Source organism: Anolis carolinensis, chromosome 3 (genome assembly GCF_035594765.1).
Source record: "Anolis carolinensis isolate JA03-04 chromosome 3, rAnoCar3.1.pri, whole genome shotgun sequence".
In the NCBI taxonomy this organism is placed as follows: Eukaryota; Metazoa; Chordata; class Lepidosauria; order Squamata; family Dactyloidae; genus Anolis; species Anolis carolinensis.
The window spans coordinates 167467884-167487397 of record NC_085843.1 but is presented as its reverse complement, the minus strand read 5'-3'; the positions used below and the strand labels follow the sequence as shown (position 1 = coordinate 167487397).

The 19514-nt window shown below is 38.8% G+C and overlaps 1 protein-coding gene across 9 annotated transcripts in view; it reads right to left on the bottom strand.

Annotated features, from left to right (window-relative positions):
• fam13c (family with sequence similarity 13 member C) overlaps positions 1–19514 on the bottom strand; it is a 208443-nt gene that overhangs the window by 24143 nt on the left and 164786 nt on the right. For 6 of the 9 annotated variants that reach the window (XM_062977381.1, XM_062977379.1, XM_062977375.1 and 3 more), the window contains one exon: positions 8244–8327. The exons of the other annotated variants lie outside the window; for them this stretch is intronic. In XM_062977381.1, the coding sequence (XP_062833451.1) occupies positions 8244–8327 (84 nt within the window). The remainder of the gene's footprint in view (positions 1–8243; positions 8328–19514) is intronic. 9 annotated transcript variants of the gene reach the window in all.

The window sequence follows — 19514 nt, the reverse complement described above, 5'->3', positions numbered from 1 at the left end:
TAAATTAATCTGCAATTTGCTAGATTTACAAGAGCTCCACTCTTCCTTAGCTGTTGTGGGTAGATAAAACCAGGGCTCCACTATTCCTGTATCATTCATCATTCATCACTTTTTCTGCAACCACTGCAAGACTCATCACCTCCAAATGATCATATAGCTACAACCATGGACATCTATGCTAATCACTCAGTGCTGATTGTCAATGAGCCACTGTCCAGTTTATCATAATTTAGATACTCTGGAAATACATGATGTGGAGTCACGAGGGTTTTATAAAGTTTTTAGACTTCTTTGTAAAAGTATACTGGTACCTCACCAAATTAAAACACCTAGGATTCCATAGCATTGAACCATGACAGTTGAGGTGGTGACAAACTATTAATTCTACAACATAGAGCTTCCCTAAGACAGTCTTGAATCTGACACCATGATTTACTACTATTTCAACTTAGGAAAAAGAAACTCAAGCCAATGATAAAACTACAGGAGTGGAACTGGTTGCTAGGATGAATAAAAAATTGATCCCATTCTTGATAACTAATTTTTTTTTCATGTCAGGAGCAACCGGAGTTGCTTCTGGAGTGAGAGAATTGGCCGTCTGCAAGGACGTTGCCCAGGGGACGCCCGGATGTTTTGATGTTTTACCATCCTTGTGGGAGGCTTTTCTCATGTCCCCGCATGGAGCTGGAGCTGATAGAGGGAGCTCATCCGCGCTCTCCCCGGGTGGGATTCAAACCTGGCAGCCTTCAGGTCAGCAACCCAACCTTCAAGTCACAAGGCTTTTATCCCCTAGGCCACTGGAGGCTCCTGATAACTAAACAGACTGAGTTGATATTGTATCCTTAACGCTGCCAGATTAATTTCCATGAAAAGGCTAGTGATAACAGCTTTTAAGCACCTGTTGTGCCGTTCTAGAAAGTGCATTCTGATAGGTTAAGCATCTAAAGCCCTTGTGAAAAGTGCTATATCTTGAAAAGCCCTTAGAGTTCAAGGACATCTACTACATTGAAATGCTGAATTCAATTCTTCTTGGCAAATATACACATCTAGACCTATTTAAGAGGAGATAATATAGAGGTGGAGTATCTCTTGTCTGATATGCCTGTGATCACAAATGTTTTGGATTTCAGATTTTGGCATATTTGCATATACAGTAGAGTCTCACTTATCCAACATAAACGGGCCGGCAGAATGTTGGATAAGCATATATGTTGGATAATAAGGAGGGATTAAGGAAAAGCCTATTAAAAATCAAATTAGATTATGATTTTACAAATTAAGCACCAAAACATAATGCTATACAACAAAGAAAAAGTAGTTCAATACACAGTAATGCTATGTAGTAATTACTGTATTTACGAATTTAGCACCAAAATATCACAATGTATTGAAAATATTGACTACAAAAATGCGTTGGATAATCCAGAACATTGGATAAGTGAGTGTTGGATAAGTGAGACTCTACTATACATAATGAGATATCTTGGAGCTCGGATCCATGTCTAAACACAAAATCCATTTAACTTTCATAAACACATTGTGCACATAGCCTGATGTTAATTTTATATGAAACTTTATAAATATTTTTCTGCATGAAACAACATGTGTGCACATTGAACCATCAGAAAGCAAATATGTCACCATCCCAGACACCCAGATGAACAATTTTGGATTTTGGAACACTTCAAGCTTCAGATTTCTAAATAAGAGATATTAATTGTTTACAACATTTTTCAAAGAACAGAACAAAACAGGTTGCAGTAGTTTAAAAAATCATAGTATAGTAAAACCAAATAGAATACCACCAATCAATAAAACAATAACAACACAGTTGGTACCTTTATTGAATTAGTTTGGGGTGACTTTCAAGGTTAATTAACTGACCAACACATATTTTGGTACCTTGGATGCTAACCCTCTTTCTGGATGTATTTGATCTACTGATTCTAAAAATGACACCGGTTTTCCCCTATCAGCTCTAGTTTTTGAGATACAGAACATATGTCATCTGCCAGTCACCATCTGCTCACCAACAGAAAATCACGATAATCATATCTAAGAATCTAGAGCTGATGCAGTCTATCCAATGCAATTGTCTAAATTATCTACCCAACCCAAAAAGCCCCAGGAACAGGCCTAAAAGCCAAGACAACAAGAAAATAAATTGTTTGCTGTGTTATCACAGATTAAGGAAACATATTTAACAGATCTTATTCTTTGCTAAATGTTCAAACAGAGTTCTAAATTCAAAAAAGAAAGGAGAAAGCCCTTCAAACTACATGCCAACTGCATGTATTCCCATCAGGTTTTTTTAAAAAAAATAAAACCACAGTTCAGTTTGGAAACTGGATGAAATGGATTTATGAGTGAAAAGATACAAGTATGACACAGATCTTTGTCTCCATAATTGGAAAGTCTCACCTATGTTATTATCTACCTTTCTAACAATATGTAAGATCTAAACATTCAGGGCAGAACCTGTTCAGACAATGCAACAGATACCAAACTTAGTCAAAGACTAAGGGATAGAAATGTGTTGTGGAATAAATGAAATGACAAACGCTTCCTCTTGTGGTGAACAAACAAGAAGGATAGGGGGAATCAGAAAACCTAATCACATTTTTTAAATTTAAATATGTTCCCTACACTAAATTACACTACTAGTTTATCTAGGCCAGGTCAATCTTCCCCAATCTGTTGTCCTCCAGATGCGTTGGACTTTACCACCCATCATTATCATCCAGGTTTTTTTTTGGGGGGGGGGGGGGTAATTTGGAATCCACATATCTAGAAAGGCAAACTAGACTAAAAAAACCTGCTTTAATTGGGATTGAACTCTCCTTTTTCTACAAAGTAAGTGTTCTTCCACTGAACCATCTTGAAGTTAATATACTAGGGGAAGAAGAGGGAATGAAATGAAAGAAAAGAAGAGGGGGCTCCACCACCTTTCACTGCAACTACCTGTATATTAGAAAATCAATACTATATATTAGGTTGGTCACTAAGTTGGTTGGTCATAATCAGGCTTCTAATGATTAATCTAAAATGTTACAATTCTATTATTCCCTTTACTTAGTGATGAAGTTTGGGAACCACACAAAAATGTTCTCTTCTGTAAATAGCTTGGACAAATCCCCTTAATCTACCATTTTAATTCATTTTAGATCTACAAAAGCTCTTACCATAAGTATCCGGAGATATCTAACTGTTAAATTTCAATTTGCTGTCGAAGGCTTTAATGGCCGGGATCACAGGGTTGTTGTATGTATGGCTGTATGGCCATGTTCCAGAAGTATTCTCTCCTGACGTTTCACCCACATCTATGAAAGGCATCCTCAGAGGTTGTGAGGCATTGAGAAACTAGGCAAGAACAGTAGATGGGAAGCAAAACTCTGAGGGCAGAGGAGCTCCAGGGATGACTAATGACTCTGAACAAAGGATGCCCCCCAGGCAAGAGACGAATCTTTCTAATGCTAATTAGAGTGATTAACTGCAACATTCACGCAACATTCCAACTGACAAACAACTCTTCTCACACCCTGGACTCTCCACAGATATATATTAACCTTCCTTGCCTAGTTTCTCAATGCCTCACAACCTCTGAGGATGCCTGCCATAGATGTGGGCGAAATGTCAGGAGATAATACTTCTGGAACATGGCCATACATACATACAACAACCCTGTTAAATTTCAGTTTATTATTGCCCTGTCTGTAAAAACTTGTATTTCCTTTTAAAAATATATTAGTCCTATCTAGAGCAGATCCATTGAATGCATATCCAACACTTACATAAATCTTACAGATTCAATAAGTTTACTCTAGATAGAATTAGCAATTGAATTTAGTCTAACATCTCTAGGCCAAGAATTAATTAGCTTTAGTGTTGTTGTATTATGGACCTTCAGACCACATCCAGGATTCTAGTTTGGAGTCACATCTGAGCATCACGGAAATGAAAGCTTTGGTTTCAAATGCATGCAATCCAAATATTTTCTAGTTTATTTTCGGGGGCCCTGGTGGCACAGTGTGTTAAAGCACTGAACTGCTGAACTTGCGGACGAAAAGATCCCAGGTTCAAATCCCAGGAGCAGAATGAGCACCCGCTGTTAGCCCCAGCTCCTGCCAACCTACCGTGTTTCCCCGAAAATAAGACAGTGTCTTATATTATTTTTTACTCCCAAAGATGCACTAGGTCTTATTTTCAGGGGATGTCTTATTTTTTCATGAAGAAGAATTCACATTTATTGTTGAACAAAAAAAATGAACATTTATTCTATACTGTACAGTAGGCTTGATCGATCCACGAAAAATTTGATTCTAAACTCGTTTCAAAACTAGAGGGGGGCAGCTTTTCGTTTCTGATGGTATTTCCGAATTTGGCCCCCCAAAAAATTCGAAATTAACGAAAATTCGTTATTTTCTAAATTAATTCGTTAATGGCGGACGCGCATGCGCAATTCCCAAAAACAGCACAGAGGGAGAGGACTTTACAGGACTCTCCCACCCTCATTTTTTGAGTGATCTTCTTCCAACTTGGTACAGTGGTAGAACACATTTAACACTGATAGCTCACCAAAATTTGGAACGTTTCCCTTATCCTCTGATTTTTGGCGAATTTTCATAGCTTTTATAATAAACCATTTTTTAATAATTGCAGAAATCTGTTCCTGGTTTGAAAGTCTTATTTCCTGTTAAATTGGGTTGTCTTTACTGTGAAAGTCATTGTTCTACTTCAGAAACTTTGTTTTTGTGGCTGAAACTTTGTTAAATTGATGTGTGTGTGATATATACTGTGTATATAGTCCCTGCATAATGTGTGTGTGTGTGTGTGTGTGTGTGTGTATATATATAGGTAAAGGTAAAGGTATCCCTTGACGTTAAGTTCAGTCATGTCTGACTCTGGGGGTTGGTGCTCATCTCCATTTCTAAGCCCAAGAGCCAGCGTTGTCCATAGACACCTCCAAGGTCATGTGGCCGGCATGACTACATGGAGTGCCATTACCTTCCCGCCAGAGCGGTACCTATTGATCTACTCACATTGGCATGTTTTCAAGCTGCTAGGTTGGCAGAAGCTGGAGCTAACAGCGGGCACTCACTCTGCTCCCGGGATTTGAACCTGGGACCTTTCGGTCTGCAAGTTCAGCAGCTCAGTGCTTTAACACACTTTGCCATCGGGGCTCATGTATATATAATATACATACACATACACACAATGTGGAGAATATGTGGAAAGGTAGATAGATAAGTTGGGAGCCACAGCGAAGGCACCTTCCTGGGAGCAAGGTCTAATAATAATAATAATAATAATAATAATAATAATAATAATAATAATAATAATAAAATCCCTTACAATATCCAAGATGGCTCACTGCTACAGAATCTTGGGAGGTTTAGTTTGATATGGTACCATTATTGGCAGAGAAAGCTAAGCTGTAGGAGTTGAAATCCAATCATTTATCCTCCCTATAGAATCAATTTTATATGCATTTTTAGCTACAGAAAAGCTAAAATCAGGACAGTAAAAGAACAACACCCAGAAAATGGGAATTCCAGACAGGAAACAATCAGGGCCAGCTAATACCTCCCAACAAAGGATTCCCCCAGGTAGGAAGCAGCCAGGCTTTGAAGCTGCAAGGCTATTCAATGCTAATCAAGGTGACCAATTGCAACATTCACACTTGCCTCCCACAGACAAGAGTTCTTTCTCCCACCCTGGACCTTCCACAGATATATAAACCCCACTTGCCTAGCTTCGCACAGACATCAAAACCTCTGAGTATCAGGCCTGAGCTGAGGCGAGGCGGCGGCGGCCATTTCCCCCCTCCGTCTTCCTCCTCCTCCTCGGCTTCCTTCCCCCTCGCCCCCTCCCATTGGCTGAGCCCGTGATGCCCCTTTTGCTGAGGGGCAAAAGGAAAGGGCCTGAATGGTGGGAGTTTGGGTGATTTGCAAAAGCTTTTTTTTCCTAACGAAAAAAACGACGACATAACGAAAAACGGCCTCTCGCGATTCGAAACCGCGATATCCAGACGTGTGGACAACCAATGCTTCAAAATTGCTTCAAAACAAACGAAAATAACGAATTAATAACGGTTAACGGGGAAAACGAATTATTTGAGCAAGCCTACTGTACAGTAGTTGTCATCACAAACCAACATAACCAAACCAGACAAACTGTGACTTCTGTCAAGAATTTCTTGTTACTACCATTATTTCCATATACAACTGGTATGTACATTTACCAATCCTGCATGCTATGGTGTTTTGTTTGGTGGGCGCCGGACATGCTTTCAAACAAAAACTTTGCTAGGTCTTACTTTCGGGGGAGGCCTTATATTTAGCAATTCAGCAAAACCTCAACTAGGCCTTATTTTTTAGGGATGTTTTATTTTAGGGGAAACAGGGTAGCAGTTCGAAAACATGCAAATAGGTACCGCTCCGGCGGGAAGGTAGAGGCGCTCCATGCAGTCATGCCAGCCACATGACCTGGAGATGTCTATGGACAACGGTGGCTCTTCAGCTTAGAAATGGAAATGAGCACCAACCCACAGAGTCGGTCACGACTGGACTTAACGTCAGGGGAAACCTTTACCTTTTTTAGTAAAATAGATCTTTCATTTGAAAATTCTGGGTATGAATTTTGGGGGTTTTAATTGGCTTAACAACACTAGATCACATCTGATCTTGGAACCTAAGCACAGCCAACTCTAGTACTTGAATTGAAGACCTACACAAAACCCTACCACGGCAGTTAAAATAAATAGCAGCTCTACATGTACAGGGGCAAGTCAGCTCCATAAGATAAAAACATAAGCACACATGGTACACATAGGAAAAGAAAGCCACAAAATTATTAGTTACAGCTGTAAATAAGCTTGGTTCAACACGCATGGGTCTTGGATCTACCCTGTTTCCCCTAAAATAAGACATCCCCAGAAAATAAAACCTAGTAGAGGTTTTGCTGAATTGCTAAATATAAGGCCTCCCCCAAAAGTAAGACCTAGCAAAGTTTTTGTTTGGAAGCATGACCACTCAACAGAACACCAGAGCATGTAGGATCGGTAAATGTACGTACCATAGAGTGTTGTACATGGAAATATTGGTAGTAACAAGAAATTCTTGATAGGATTCACAGTTTGTCTGGTTATGCTGGTTTGTGATGTATATATAAAATGTTCATTTTTTGTTCAATAATAAATGTGAATTCTTCTTCATGGAAAAATAAGACACCCCCTGAAAATAAGACCTAGTGCATCTTTGGGAGCAAAAATTAATATAAGACACTGTCTTATTTTCGGGAAAACACTGTAGGCATTGACCAACCTGTCTGCTAATCAGTTAGCCTCTTGCTTTGATCTGCTACTAAAAAGTTTTTGGATGATAACAGAGGAAATCTCATGGACCTCAACCCTCTCCTATCACCAGAGATGTGGTGGAATGATGTTCAAGCTGGACCAGACCCACCTCCCACCCAAACACTCCATAAGCGGACCCCATTCATTACCAGTGACTGAGTGGCACTGGTAACTGATGTCCCCAATTCATGGCACATGTCAATCCCTCTCCCAGGCTGATAAAAGAGAAACAACATATAGCTAGTCTTCCAAGATAACAAGCACCAACTATTCAAAATTGAGGGTGGATGGCTTGGGACCATACTCTGAGTGCAGGAGCCCCTGAGTTTGACCAAAGAAAAGCCGACATCTAGGTCACTCTGGTCAGATTCATCAGTCGGTTAGCTCAAAGCATTCACTGGCTGCTGCTTTCCCCTTCTTCTCAGGCTGGTCTAGGGCATCAGAACCCTGGCAAAAAGGATATGGCAGATACTCTGGATCAAACAACATTGTTCCACAATTGGGCTTCACTGTAAGTCGTGCAGCTGCATGGTGTGGATGAATCAAACAACGCTGCTCCAGCTCAATAAATTCTATATTTGTTTCTATCTCTAGAATGCTATCTTCCTTAGGAATTGCTGAGGGCTGATTGAAATACTGATCACAGACTTTCTTAACATGGTACCATCAGTATGCACTGGACTACATGACCATGCAAGGCAAGAAATGTTCAGCACCATAATTCAATACAACTGGGAGGCATCAGGTTGAAGAAGCTCTAATAGAATAATTTACTGATTTTCATGTTTTTGATGGGTAATCTTCATATGTTTGATGAGTGCTGCCTGCTGAAGAAAACTCTATGTAATGGATAACTTGAGATTTACCTATCTTTTCAAGGCATACTTACAGGTCGTCCATGAATACTTTCAAAATAGAGTAGGCTTTTCTGGAGACTGAGTTTTTCCAAAGCCATTTGCCTTTTTGTCATAGCCTATTTAAAAAAATTATTTATAAAAATTAAGAATCAGATTTTTTGTCTCATAGATTAATATGTATGCATTATCTATACATACAATTGGAGCTCCCCCATTCCCCCCAAAATCAATTTTCCAGTGGACAGTTCACTCAATATAGTGAGAATAAAGAGCAAAAAGAAACTTTTAAAGATTTCAAGGAGGCAGAGTTGAACACAAGCTCAAATAGAAAGCATTTTTCATTGTACAATTTCTTATAACTAGCATGCTGCGGCAAAATCTTTTCGTCATGTAAATATTGAGAAAAACATCTCTGTATGATAATCCACTTCAAAAATAGATGTGTGAGTTGGCTCTCAGATCAGAGGTGATCTTTCAGAATTTGTGGGCCTACAGTTGCCATCCTCCCTTTCTATTGACTACACTGGGTAGATTTGGTGTAAATTACAGCCCAACAACATCTCTGGAGGACCACAAATTTCCACACCTGCTTTAAAGCATGTAAATAATTAATATCACTTTAATATTGAGTTTAACATCAAGAGAACCTTTGGCCTCAAGCTGCCTGGAATGTGCTTGTAAGGAAAATCCTTTTTAAAGAAATCAGAGATGTAAAAAAAGGATTCTGAATTTTCTCTACTCAACATCAGAGTGGAATGGAGTATGACTTAGCATTACCTAACAGACATTACTTATACACTTGCCCCTATACCTCTGTAAATACTTGTAATATCGATCTTCCACATTTTCAGGTGTAACAAAAAGGAATCAGGATCAGTAGAACTGGTGATGATGTTGAAATGGTAACACATTTCTAATGTAGTTGTGAAAAAAGCATTTCCAGAAAACAATGCATCACTTGAAGAGCAGAGCTTGTTACCAATGGAAGGGTTTTGTTCATGGGTGTCCCAAACACCATTTGTTCTCTTACTAAATGTTTCTTCTTTATTCTTCTAGTTATTAAACAAAATTACTTTGCCTTACTATGAAATTATGATCTAGGAACAAGGAGGCAGCTGGACTGCCAATTAATTTCATAATTTGAAATACTAATTACCTACTATATAAATAAAGGGCTCTTAAAACATTAAAGGCCAGATGACTGTGTCCCAACCTGATACCTTGGGACTATTAATTGATGTGCTTAATTACGGACATGGCAATCATGTCCAGTGAAGGATAGCAATTAAACCTGTTCAATACATATACTACAGAGACTAAATCAAGATATGATGGTGGATTCTCTTGACTTGAACTGGAACATGTAGAAAGTCCAAATTGTATAGAAAACGGCAAGCTGATTACAAAAAGAAATTATCTGCAGATAGGTAGCAGCACAATAATTTCATACAGGAATGTAGAGACTTGTCACTGGATTTGTGATTCTCCCTCAGAAAAAAATATCTCAGTACATTGAGACACCTTGATAAGAATATAGCAAGATTTTTGGCATTTGAGGTATTTGGCGAGAGGGGAGGAAGGAGAGAATGTTAGTGGGAGGGGTAAGGGGGAGAGAATGAAAAGGTTTGTACTAAAAACGGTATTTTGCACAGAAGACATTGGCCACAATTTGGCATTGTCTACTTAGCTAAATAACAACTTTAGTTGTCTGGCTAAATAGTGTATCTTGGCCTGACCAATCCTATCGCCGCTTACCAAGCAGCAGCCATTGTGATCAACATGGGTCTTTTCTTTGTCACTAAAGTACACAGAAATCTATAATACGTGTAAAGATACAGTTGTCCTATTACTAACTAATATATAGAATAAAACAATGGTAACAGACAAATTATAATCCTTGCAGGCGCATGAGTAATACATAAATACAAACTATTTACAGCATTACATCAAACATTATATTCATGTTTGTATGTTATTTCAGTAACAAATAAGTCTGTTCAATAACTGAGTACAACACTTTAAATTCCAGTATTGCCCACGTAGATAAACGTCTTAGAAATGCTTAGTCAAAGGAGTAAACAACTGTGTATTGTGGTTCACACTTTAGATAACTTTATCATAGTCCCATGTAAGTTAATGTTTTGGAGATGCGCAAAAGGAATATAAACCATAAAGGAATGTAGAACAAAGGAATGTAGAAACAACAAGGATTCCCGGGTATTTTTTAACCCTTGTTTCTGGATCAAAATCCCTTCTTCAGGTAGCTTCTGAAGGTTCTTTCAAGCGTCTGTTGTAGACTTTTCTGCAGCTTTTGTAAACTATATTTTAAAAAGACAACATAATAGATTTGCTGTTGCCAGCACCCAAAACTTACCTTTTGCACAATTAATAAGATTGAAACGTAACACTAGTTCCCCTGAGGATCTTGCTACAGAAGTATCTATCTTTAAGAAACAGTTTAAGGAGAGAGGTTATCCTATCAGAATCATAAACACAGCAATTAGGAAGGCAGAATCTATAGACAGGAGTAACTTACTAAAGGAACAGACAAAGCAAAATAATGATCGCATCATTTGGCCATCAACTTTAACACAATTCTCTCCACAAATCCACAAAATTATTAGAAAACATTGGCACCTAATTAGAGATATCCCTGGATGCCAAAACTTACCACTATTAGCCAACAAACGCTCGAGAAATCTTAAGGACATACATATAAACTCTGATTTAACAAAACCCAACATTTTGAAGAAATCCAACCTTAGAGGCCACACAAACTGTGGACATTGTGTTGTTTGTTCTCAGTCTCTTAGAATCAAACAATTTATACATCCTACTTTAAAATTCAATATACAACTACAAAGTTTCACTACATGTAACACTGACCAGGTCATATATGCTATAGAGTGTTCTTGTAAGCTCCTATATGTGGGCATGACTTCTAGATCTCTAAAAACCAGAATATTGGAACATCGCTCACGTATCAAGAATAAAGCATCAGAATCCATTCTTTATTCACATTTTTTAGAGAAATCGCACTCCCATATACAAGTTTTAGATTCTGTGCTCTAGAAAGGATCACCATAAAACCCCATGGGGACATAAAAAGGATTTTACTACAGAGGGAAGCATTTTGAATATTTAAATTACATACAGTCCATCCACATGGTTTAAATGATAAATTAGATCTCTCTTGTTTTTTGTAATTACCCTTAATGAGTGCTCCAAGTAGCTAGCAATCCTTAAAAAAGGAGCTACCTCCATGAGCTAATTGCTCACAAATGGAAGGCAGTAGGATCATTATCCACAATTGAAGTGCTACAGCAGAGCCACAAACTCCTTAGTGGAAGTAAGTGTTTTTCTTTGTTTAAATGAGTGTTAAACCAATGAGAAATTGTTTAATGTTACTAGGTGCTGGCAACAGCAAATCTATTATGTTGTCTTTTTTAAATATAGTTTATAAAAGCTGCAGAAAAGTTACTCATGCGCCTGTAAGGGTTATAATTTGTCTGTTACCATTGTTTTATTCTATATATTAGTTAGTAATAGGACAACTGTATCTTTTCTTTGTCAACCAAGAAGCATTCCCAGATCCCTCTCATGAGTTAAATGCAGTGTGACTGTTAGAAACAGAGTTTCTGTTACAATTCTGTTACAATTCCACCTTGCACTGGAAATTACTCATGGGATAGAGGTGTTAATGTCAGTCTGCTGCTTCCTAATCGGCAGGGCAACAGACCATTATTGTTCCCAGAGGCAGCAACTCAGTAAGTCAGGACAGTGGACTTTCACAATTCCCTGAATTAATGAATATGTAAGGATCAAGAATATGAACCCGTCAGAAATGTATTGTTATATTCATTTATATAGTGCTCTCAATGTACATGGTGCTTTATAAAACAACCAAATACAGTATAAGGAATCCTGCTAATGGTGTACAATCTAAAATCCAAGGAAAAACCCACAATTGATCAATGGATATTAAAGATAATGGACACTATGAATATGGATGTATTGACCCAAACAATAAAATATTTCCAAGGAGTGAAAAGCAAAAAAAAAAAAAAAAAACCAGATTGGTCACCATTAAAGAAATATGTTACAAAGGAAAATGAAAATGTTAATAATGATTTTGAAGAAAAAGCAAGAATGAAGCAAAATAAGGTCTAGTTAAGAGTAGGGGAAGCCAAAGTGGTTATTAAAGAAGAGAAACGAACTTGCCGCAAAGAAGGAGATTGGAGGCCGACGATATCCCTTATTCCCTCCCCGATTTCCCTTACCTAACCACCTTTAGTGTTAGATATATAGAACAGAGTAGAGTAGACCTTTAGAGTAGAGCTATCCTTTCTTACCTTTCTATCCCTACAGATTGTTCCCCCACTTTTTAATGTATCACTTTTGGAAAATATGTTTCGCAATAAAAATTTAAAGGAAAAAAAATAAAATGTATGTATACACATATACATAAAGAGAATGAAAGAATAAAAAATAAAACTATGCAACACAATTGTAAAACAAATTATCAAGGTAAAACAATTTTTAAAAACCCCACCCAATACTATATAATGCAAACGATAGCTCTAAGTAAATCCCGGTCTCCATTTTGGGAGCAAAATATTTGTAAATAAATGCAAAAAGTAATCAAATTACCATCTCACCAAATGGAGAGAAAATGTAGAATTTTTAAAATAAGATCTATAGTACACCTCACATTTTTTTTCTAGGCAGACTTTATCTTCATAAAGCTGGTTTGAAATTCAAAAGTCCTAAGAAATGTTGCTTCTTCTCATTCAAGTGACTGCTACTTCTCCAATAAACCTCCCTGCACCATTAGGAAGGAAGGTGTTGATGTACAACTGAGCAGTAGTAAGGGGTAGAGTAGGGCCCAGTATTTGTCTCATTTGTGCTTTTGTACCTTTGTTTCTTTGTTTATATCCCGCCCTTCTAACCCGAAGGGACTCAGGGCGGTTTACAACAGTGGCAACAATTAGATGCCCATACAAACCAATATAAAACAGCACATAAAACAGTTACAACTATTAAAATACATTATGAATTAAAAATATACATTTCAAAATAAAATCAGATCCGTTCTTCCTCATGCTTTGCCTATAGTTCAGTCCGTGTCATTTTCACCATTTATTGATTAAAAGCCTGGGCACACAACCATGTTTTTAAGGCTTTTCTGAAGCCCAACAGGCTTCACAGATAAAACAAAAGTGAAACAAAAGTGAAAGCAGCACAAAACCGTTTGCTTTGCTGCTGTTCGTTCCTCTGCCTGCCATGCTTGTTCCCTCTTGCTTACCTTAGTGCCTTCCTTGCTGCCTGTTTATTCTTTAAGCTCAGGTTCTCCTCTGCAGATCAAGTGTGAGACCTCTCAGAATCAGTGGTGCTAAAAAGTCCCTGCCTTTAAGCTCAGGTCTCCTCTGCAGATTGAGAGTAAAATGTCTCAGAATCATTGGTATCTTAAGCCCTTAGATTAGAGGGCAGAACTAGTGGGGAAAGAGGGAATGTTTTTAAGGAGACTTTATCTATAGATGTATAGATAAAATCTACGGTGGCGTAGTGGATTGAAGCCTTGTAACTTGAAGGTTGGGTTGCTGATCTGAAAGCTGCCAGGTTCGAATCCCACCTGGGGAGAGCGTGGATGAGCTCCCTCTATCAGCTCCAGCTCCATGCGGGACATGAGAGAAGCTTCCCACAAGGATGGTAAAAATATCAAAACATTTGGGCGTCCCCTGGGCAACGTCCTTGCAGACGGCCAATTCTCTCACTCCAGAAGCGACTTGCAGTTTCTCAAGTCGCTCCTGACATGAAGAAAAAAATCTATAGAAAGAAAAAAATCTAAAATTTGTGAGATGATCCAAACCTTATAAGAGTTGGAGGGCTAAAAGTGGTAGATATGCCCTCCATGTGCGGTGATTTTCACCCCTCTAGCCCTAAAACTGAGCAGAAGGGGAACCTGGGCGGCCCATCCATTGCCACAAATGGGACAAATGCATTTGTATATTCAGATGGTGAAACGAAAGAGCTTATGCGGATGAGCGCCGGTTTTGGAAGAGGTGGATGGACATGGAAATGGAACCATACGAATGGAACAAACAGAAACGGGTAGCAATTTTATACAAATGCACAAGACTAGTAGGGGGCTGAAATAAAATAGGCTGAACTTCTTCAGGCTGCAGATAGGTTTTGATTTTATTTTATTTATTACGGTCATAGATGAGCATACGTGAGATACAGTTTCATAGAAGCATGTACATAAAATCTAAAAGGCTAAACAAAACAAAACAAAGGTATGTTGAAGGGTGAACCAAAACTCTTTAAAGGGATTGGACAAAAAACGGATGGAGAGGGAGGTAGGGAGATTGATGGATGTGTATGAGCATTCAGGGCACAAGTCTGGGGGACTGGGGTGAAAATAACTGATTTACATTTCAGTTAGCTGATAGTTAACTTGCAGACCGAAAAGTCCCAGGTTCAAACCCCAGGAGCGGCCGCTGTTAGCCCCAGCTCCTGCCAACCTAGCAGTTCGAAAACATGCAAATGTGAGTAGATCAATAGGTACCACTCTGGCGGGAAGTTAACGGCGCTCCATGCAGTCATGCCGGCCACATGACCTTGGAGGTGTCTACAGACAACGCCGGCTCTTCAGCTTAGAAATGGAGATGAGAACCAACCCCCAGAGTTGGTCACAACTGGACTTAACCTCAGGGGAAACCTTAACTTTACTTTAACAAGATTCTGCTCTAATATTGCCTCTCCTCGGGCAAGGCTTCACTGAATTCAGAGCCAGCCTTCTCAGTAGGCAAAGAGAACACTCCCTTGGTCACCTTATGAGCAGTAAATCCTACTCAAAAGAGAGTCCCTGCTATCACAGCTTTGGACAGTATCCTCGTGCCAGGCATTTCAGTGTCAATAACTCTGTAGAGCAGCACCTCTGTATTTTACCTGCCATTGCCCTCCATGGAGCTTGTTTGCCTTCTGCCTCATTCCCAGAGCATGACAAAGGGTGGCAGGCAGAAGGAGTGATGTTAAGAAGCCACATCTCAAGTAGTAGGACACTGGATTGCTGCTGAAAAAAGTGAGCAAAAGTAAAAGCACTCACTTCCTAATTACCCTCTGGCTTGATGTATGTCGCATGACTGGCATCTAGGGGTTAGCTGGCATATAGGAATTAGCACAGAACACATATATGCCCAAAACACACAAACTCAATAGAAAATTAAGTTGGCAAATCTTTCTATCCGCAAACAACCAGAGGAAAAGGCTTGCTATGAGTTTTCCAGGCTGTATGGCCATGTTCCAGAAGCATTCTCTCCTGATGTTTTGCCCACATCGATGGCAGGCATCCTCAGAGGTTGTGAGGTCTGTTGGAAACTAGGCAAGTGGGGTTTATATATCTGAAATGTCCAGCGTGGGAGAAAGAACTCTTTGTCTGCTTGAGGTAAATGTGAATGTTGTAATTAGCTGCGTTGATTAGCATTAAATGGCCTTTCAGCTTCAAAGCCTGACTGCGTCCTGCCTGCGGGAATCCTTTCTTAAGAGGTATTAACTGGCCCTGATTGTTTCATACAGTGAAACGTAAAAAAGGAAAGTATGGTATATAGTATGCAAGTAATGTTGGTAATGTAATATTATTTTCTATGTAAACAACTTTTAGTGGCACTTGTTATACAAGCTGCAAAAGAAGGGAATTATGGTGTCGTATTTGACATCAATCTAAACTGGATTTGGCTAGAAACAGTGGTAGATCATAACCCCGTCCCTATGGAATCTCTTACGTTTACTAGTAGTATATATTGCAATGAATACTTTACTCAAGGTATCCACTATTTGTATTCTCATTCACTACAACAGTATAGTTCTTAACACAAAGGAATACTCTTGGCAACACTTGCAAAGGTAATATGGAAAAACTATTCCTATTTATAGTTTAAATGCCAATTATGTCAAATAGAAATAAAAATAAAAACCAACGAAGTCTTATAGTTGACTTAATAACAATCAAAATTGCTGTCTCGGCATTGAATCGAGTTAAATAAACAGTTCCTAATATGCAGATGTACAATAAGGTAACCCTTCACATAACCCTTCCTTTTTTACATTTCACTGTAGATTATAGACACCTGCGTTTTGAGTTACTATTGCCTGATTGTTTCATGCCTGGAATTCCCCTGTTTTCTGAATGTTGTTCTTTATTTACTGTCCTGATTTTAGATTTTTTTTAAGAACAACATTCAGAAAACAGAGGAATTCCAGGCATGAAACAATCATGGCCTGTTAACATCTCCCAAGGAAGGATTCCCACCAGGCAGGAAGCAGCCAGGCTTTGAAGCTGAAAGGCCATTCAATGTTAATCAAGGCAGCCAATTGCAACATTCACACTTGCCTCAAATAGGCAAGAGTTCTTTCTCCTACCCCTGGATATTACACACTTATATAAACCCATTTGCTTAGTTTCCAACCTCTGAGGATGCCTGCCATAGATGTGGGCAAAACATCAGGAGAGAATGCTTCTGAAACATGGCCATACAGTTTGGACAACTTACAGCAACCCAGTGATTCTGGCCATGAAAGCCTTCGACAACAAACCAGAGGAAGACCTGCTAAGGTCTTCCCCTACCCTTCTCTAAACTGAGTGCAGTGAAATAATAATAAATAAATAAATAAATAAATAATTGTTATTATGAGTGCAGTGAATCTTTTTACTTAAATCTCTTGATTCTTGGATAGGACTTTGCACATAAAATAGGAAACAATATGTCTGCTTTTATATGATTTTAAGCCAGCAACAGCCACAATAAGACTATTTATGGCTATTGTCATGTTTAGATAAAGCCCTGTCTGGAGACACTGAGGTCAATCCAGCAAAAATATAGGTGTGCTTGTTCAGTAGGACTTAAATATGCCAAACTATCTCTGGACTGAAGACCTGTTTCCTTCCCTTAGGAGATGCATGTTACTTAAAACATTAGGCCAGTTTGGTGGCTTTGTAATGAAGCTTTTCATAGAATCATAGTTGGAAGATACCTCATGGGCCATCCAGTCCAACCTCCTGCCAAGAAGCAGGAAAATCGCATTCAAAGCACACCTGACAGATGGCCATCCAGCCTCTGCTTCAAAGCCTCCAAAGAAGGAGCTTTCACCACACTCCAGCACAGAGAGTTCCACTGCTGAACAACTCTCACAGTTAGGAAGTTCTTCCTAGTGTTCAGGTGGAACCCCCTTTCCTGACATTTGAAGCCATTGTTCTGCATCCTAGTCTCCAGGGCAGCAGAAAACAAGCTTGCTGCTGCCCTGGAGACTAGGACGTGGGATATTGGCTTAAATTACAGGAAAGGAAATATACAAATAAGACCAGTTCTATCACGTCCCTTCTTTCCTTAATTAAGACCTGACAGCAGCTATTCCATAAACATGGACCACATTCCCTGGAGGGGCTAAACTGTCACATCCTTCTAGTCTGCTTTGAAATACCGCATTTGCAGATGATGTGTAGTGCAGATAGCAAAAGACAAGGTCCTGTACTTCTCTGAACATCACAGAGCCCCGGTATTCATGTAAAAAGTAAAGGGAAGAAATCTCCATCTTACAAGATGAATGGCAATACTTGCACCAAAGACAAGCAATACAAAACCTAAAATTGTTATTTGTTATTTTAATTGCTGTTATACAGTAATTGCATTATTTCAGAAAAGGAACACTTTTAAAAGTACCACTGGTAAATTTGTTTCATCACATTTCCATAACAAATTTCTATTTTTCCCAGACTACCTAAGAATCAGTATGTACGTTCACAAAGACGTGTCCAAATTTTCAAAAATGCATTTTTGAATATTGTGTTGAATGTAAATATGCACCAAAAATACATATTTGAACCTGAACAAAATTAGAAGTGATATGAGCTTGGAAGTAGCACTTCTAATGGTAACAAAGTGTTACATCCAGGAGTGAGCAAATCATACCAGTAGTAAAATCATTCCAGATTGCCAATTAGTTTCCATGTAAAGTACAAAGTGTTAATTATTACCTTTAGAACACTATATGGTTTGGGTCCAGATTACTGAAAGGATCTCCTTCTCCCACACAACACACACAATACACTCAGGTCCTTACTTCACCCAAAGGACATTTTGATCAGTCGCTCCTAGACTATGAAATGGCCTGCCAGAAGAGATTTGATGGCTAAGAATACCATCTCCGGGCCGGGTTGTGGCGCAGCTGGCTAGTAACCAGCTGCAATAAATCACTACTGACCGAGAGGTCATGAGTTCGAAGCCCGGGTCGGGTTAAGCCCCCGACCATTAAATAGCCCGGCTTGCTGTTGACCTATGCAGCCCCGAAAGACAGTTGCATCTGTCAATTAGGGAAATTTAGGTACGCTTTATGCGGGAGGCTAATTTAACTAATTTACAACATCATAAAACTGCCAGCAAAACACGAGGAATGGAATGAGGAAGTACAGCCACTACTGGACAGTGAAGCAACAGCTCCCCCTGTGGCCGGAATCGTGAAGCTGGAAAAAAATGTTAAATGCCTCTGTGTATGTATATACTGTATGTTGTTTGTCTGTTGGCATTGAATGTTTGCCATATATGTGTTCATTGTAATCCGCCCTGAGTCCCCTTCGGGGTGAGAAGGGCGGAATATAAATACTGTAAATAAATAAATAAATAAATCTCAATTTTTAAAAGAAAGATCACTTCTGGCAGGCCTAACCAGTCAATTTTAAACTATGAATTTTAAATTAACACTTTATAGGAATGGATGATCTTAATGTATGTTTTTAGATTTTTAGTTATCTGTTGTATTTTAATGCTCTGTCGTACCCCAACTTGAGCCTTGTGAACAGATAAAAAATAAAATGCATGATGATGATGATGATGATGACGACGACAATGACAGAACATAACTATCAAAGTCAGTGTAACATTAAATAGTTTTATTTGCATGGGTGCTAACTTTTAGCTATAGATGCTATATGCAGGTGAAGGGGAGGATCCTGTCTACTGTTATCGGTATCAGAGCTCTTTAAACTGGAGATTTTTAGCTCACTGTTGGGGTTGCCAACATTTTGGCAACAGCAAAAGGTTTCTGGATGCCACACATTTTTACAAATCTGCTAGCAACAGTGTGCAGGGTTTAGATCAGAAAATGCTTCAGCTGTATGTTAGAAAAAGAAAAATCAGCCTGTCTATCAAGGCTTGCACATGCTGATTTATTGTCAGTAATTGTTTGAATGTTTTACCTATTTTATATATATCTCTATATTTGGGGTCATGTAGAAATTTATCAGGTGG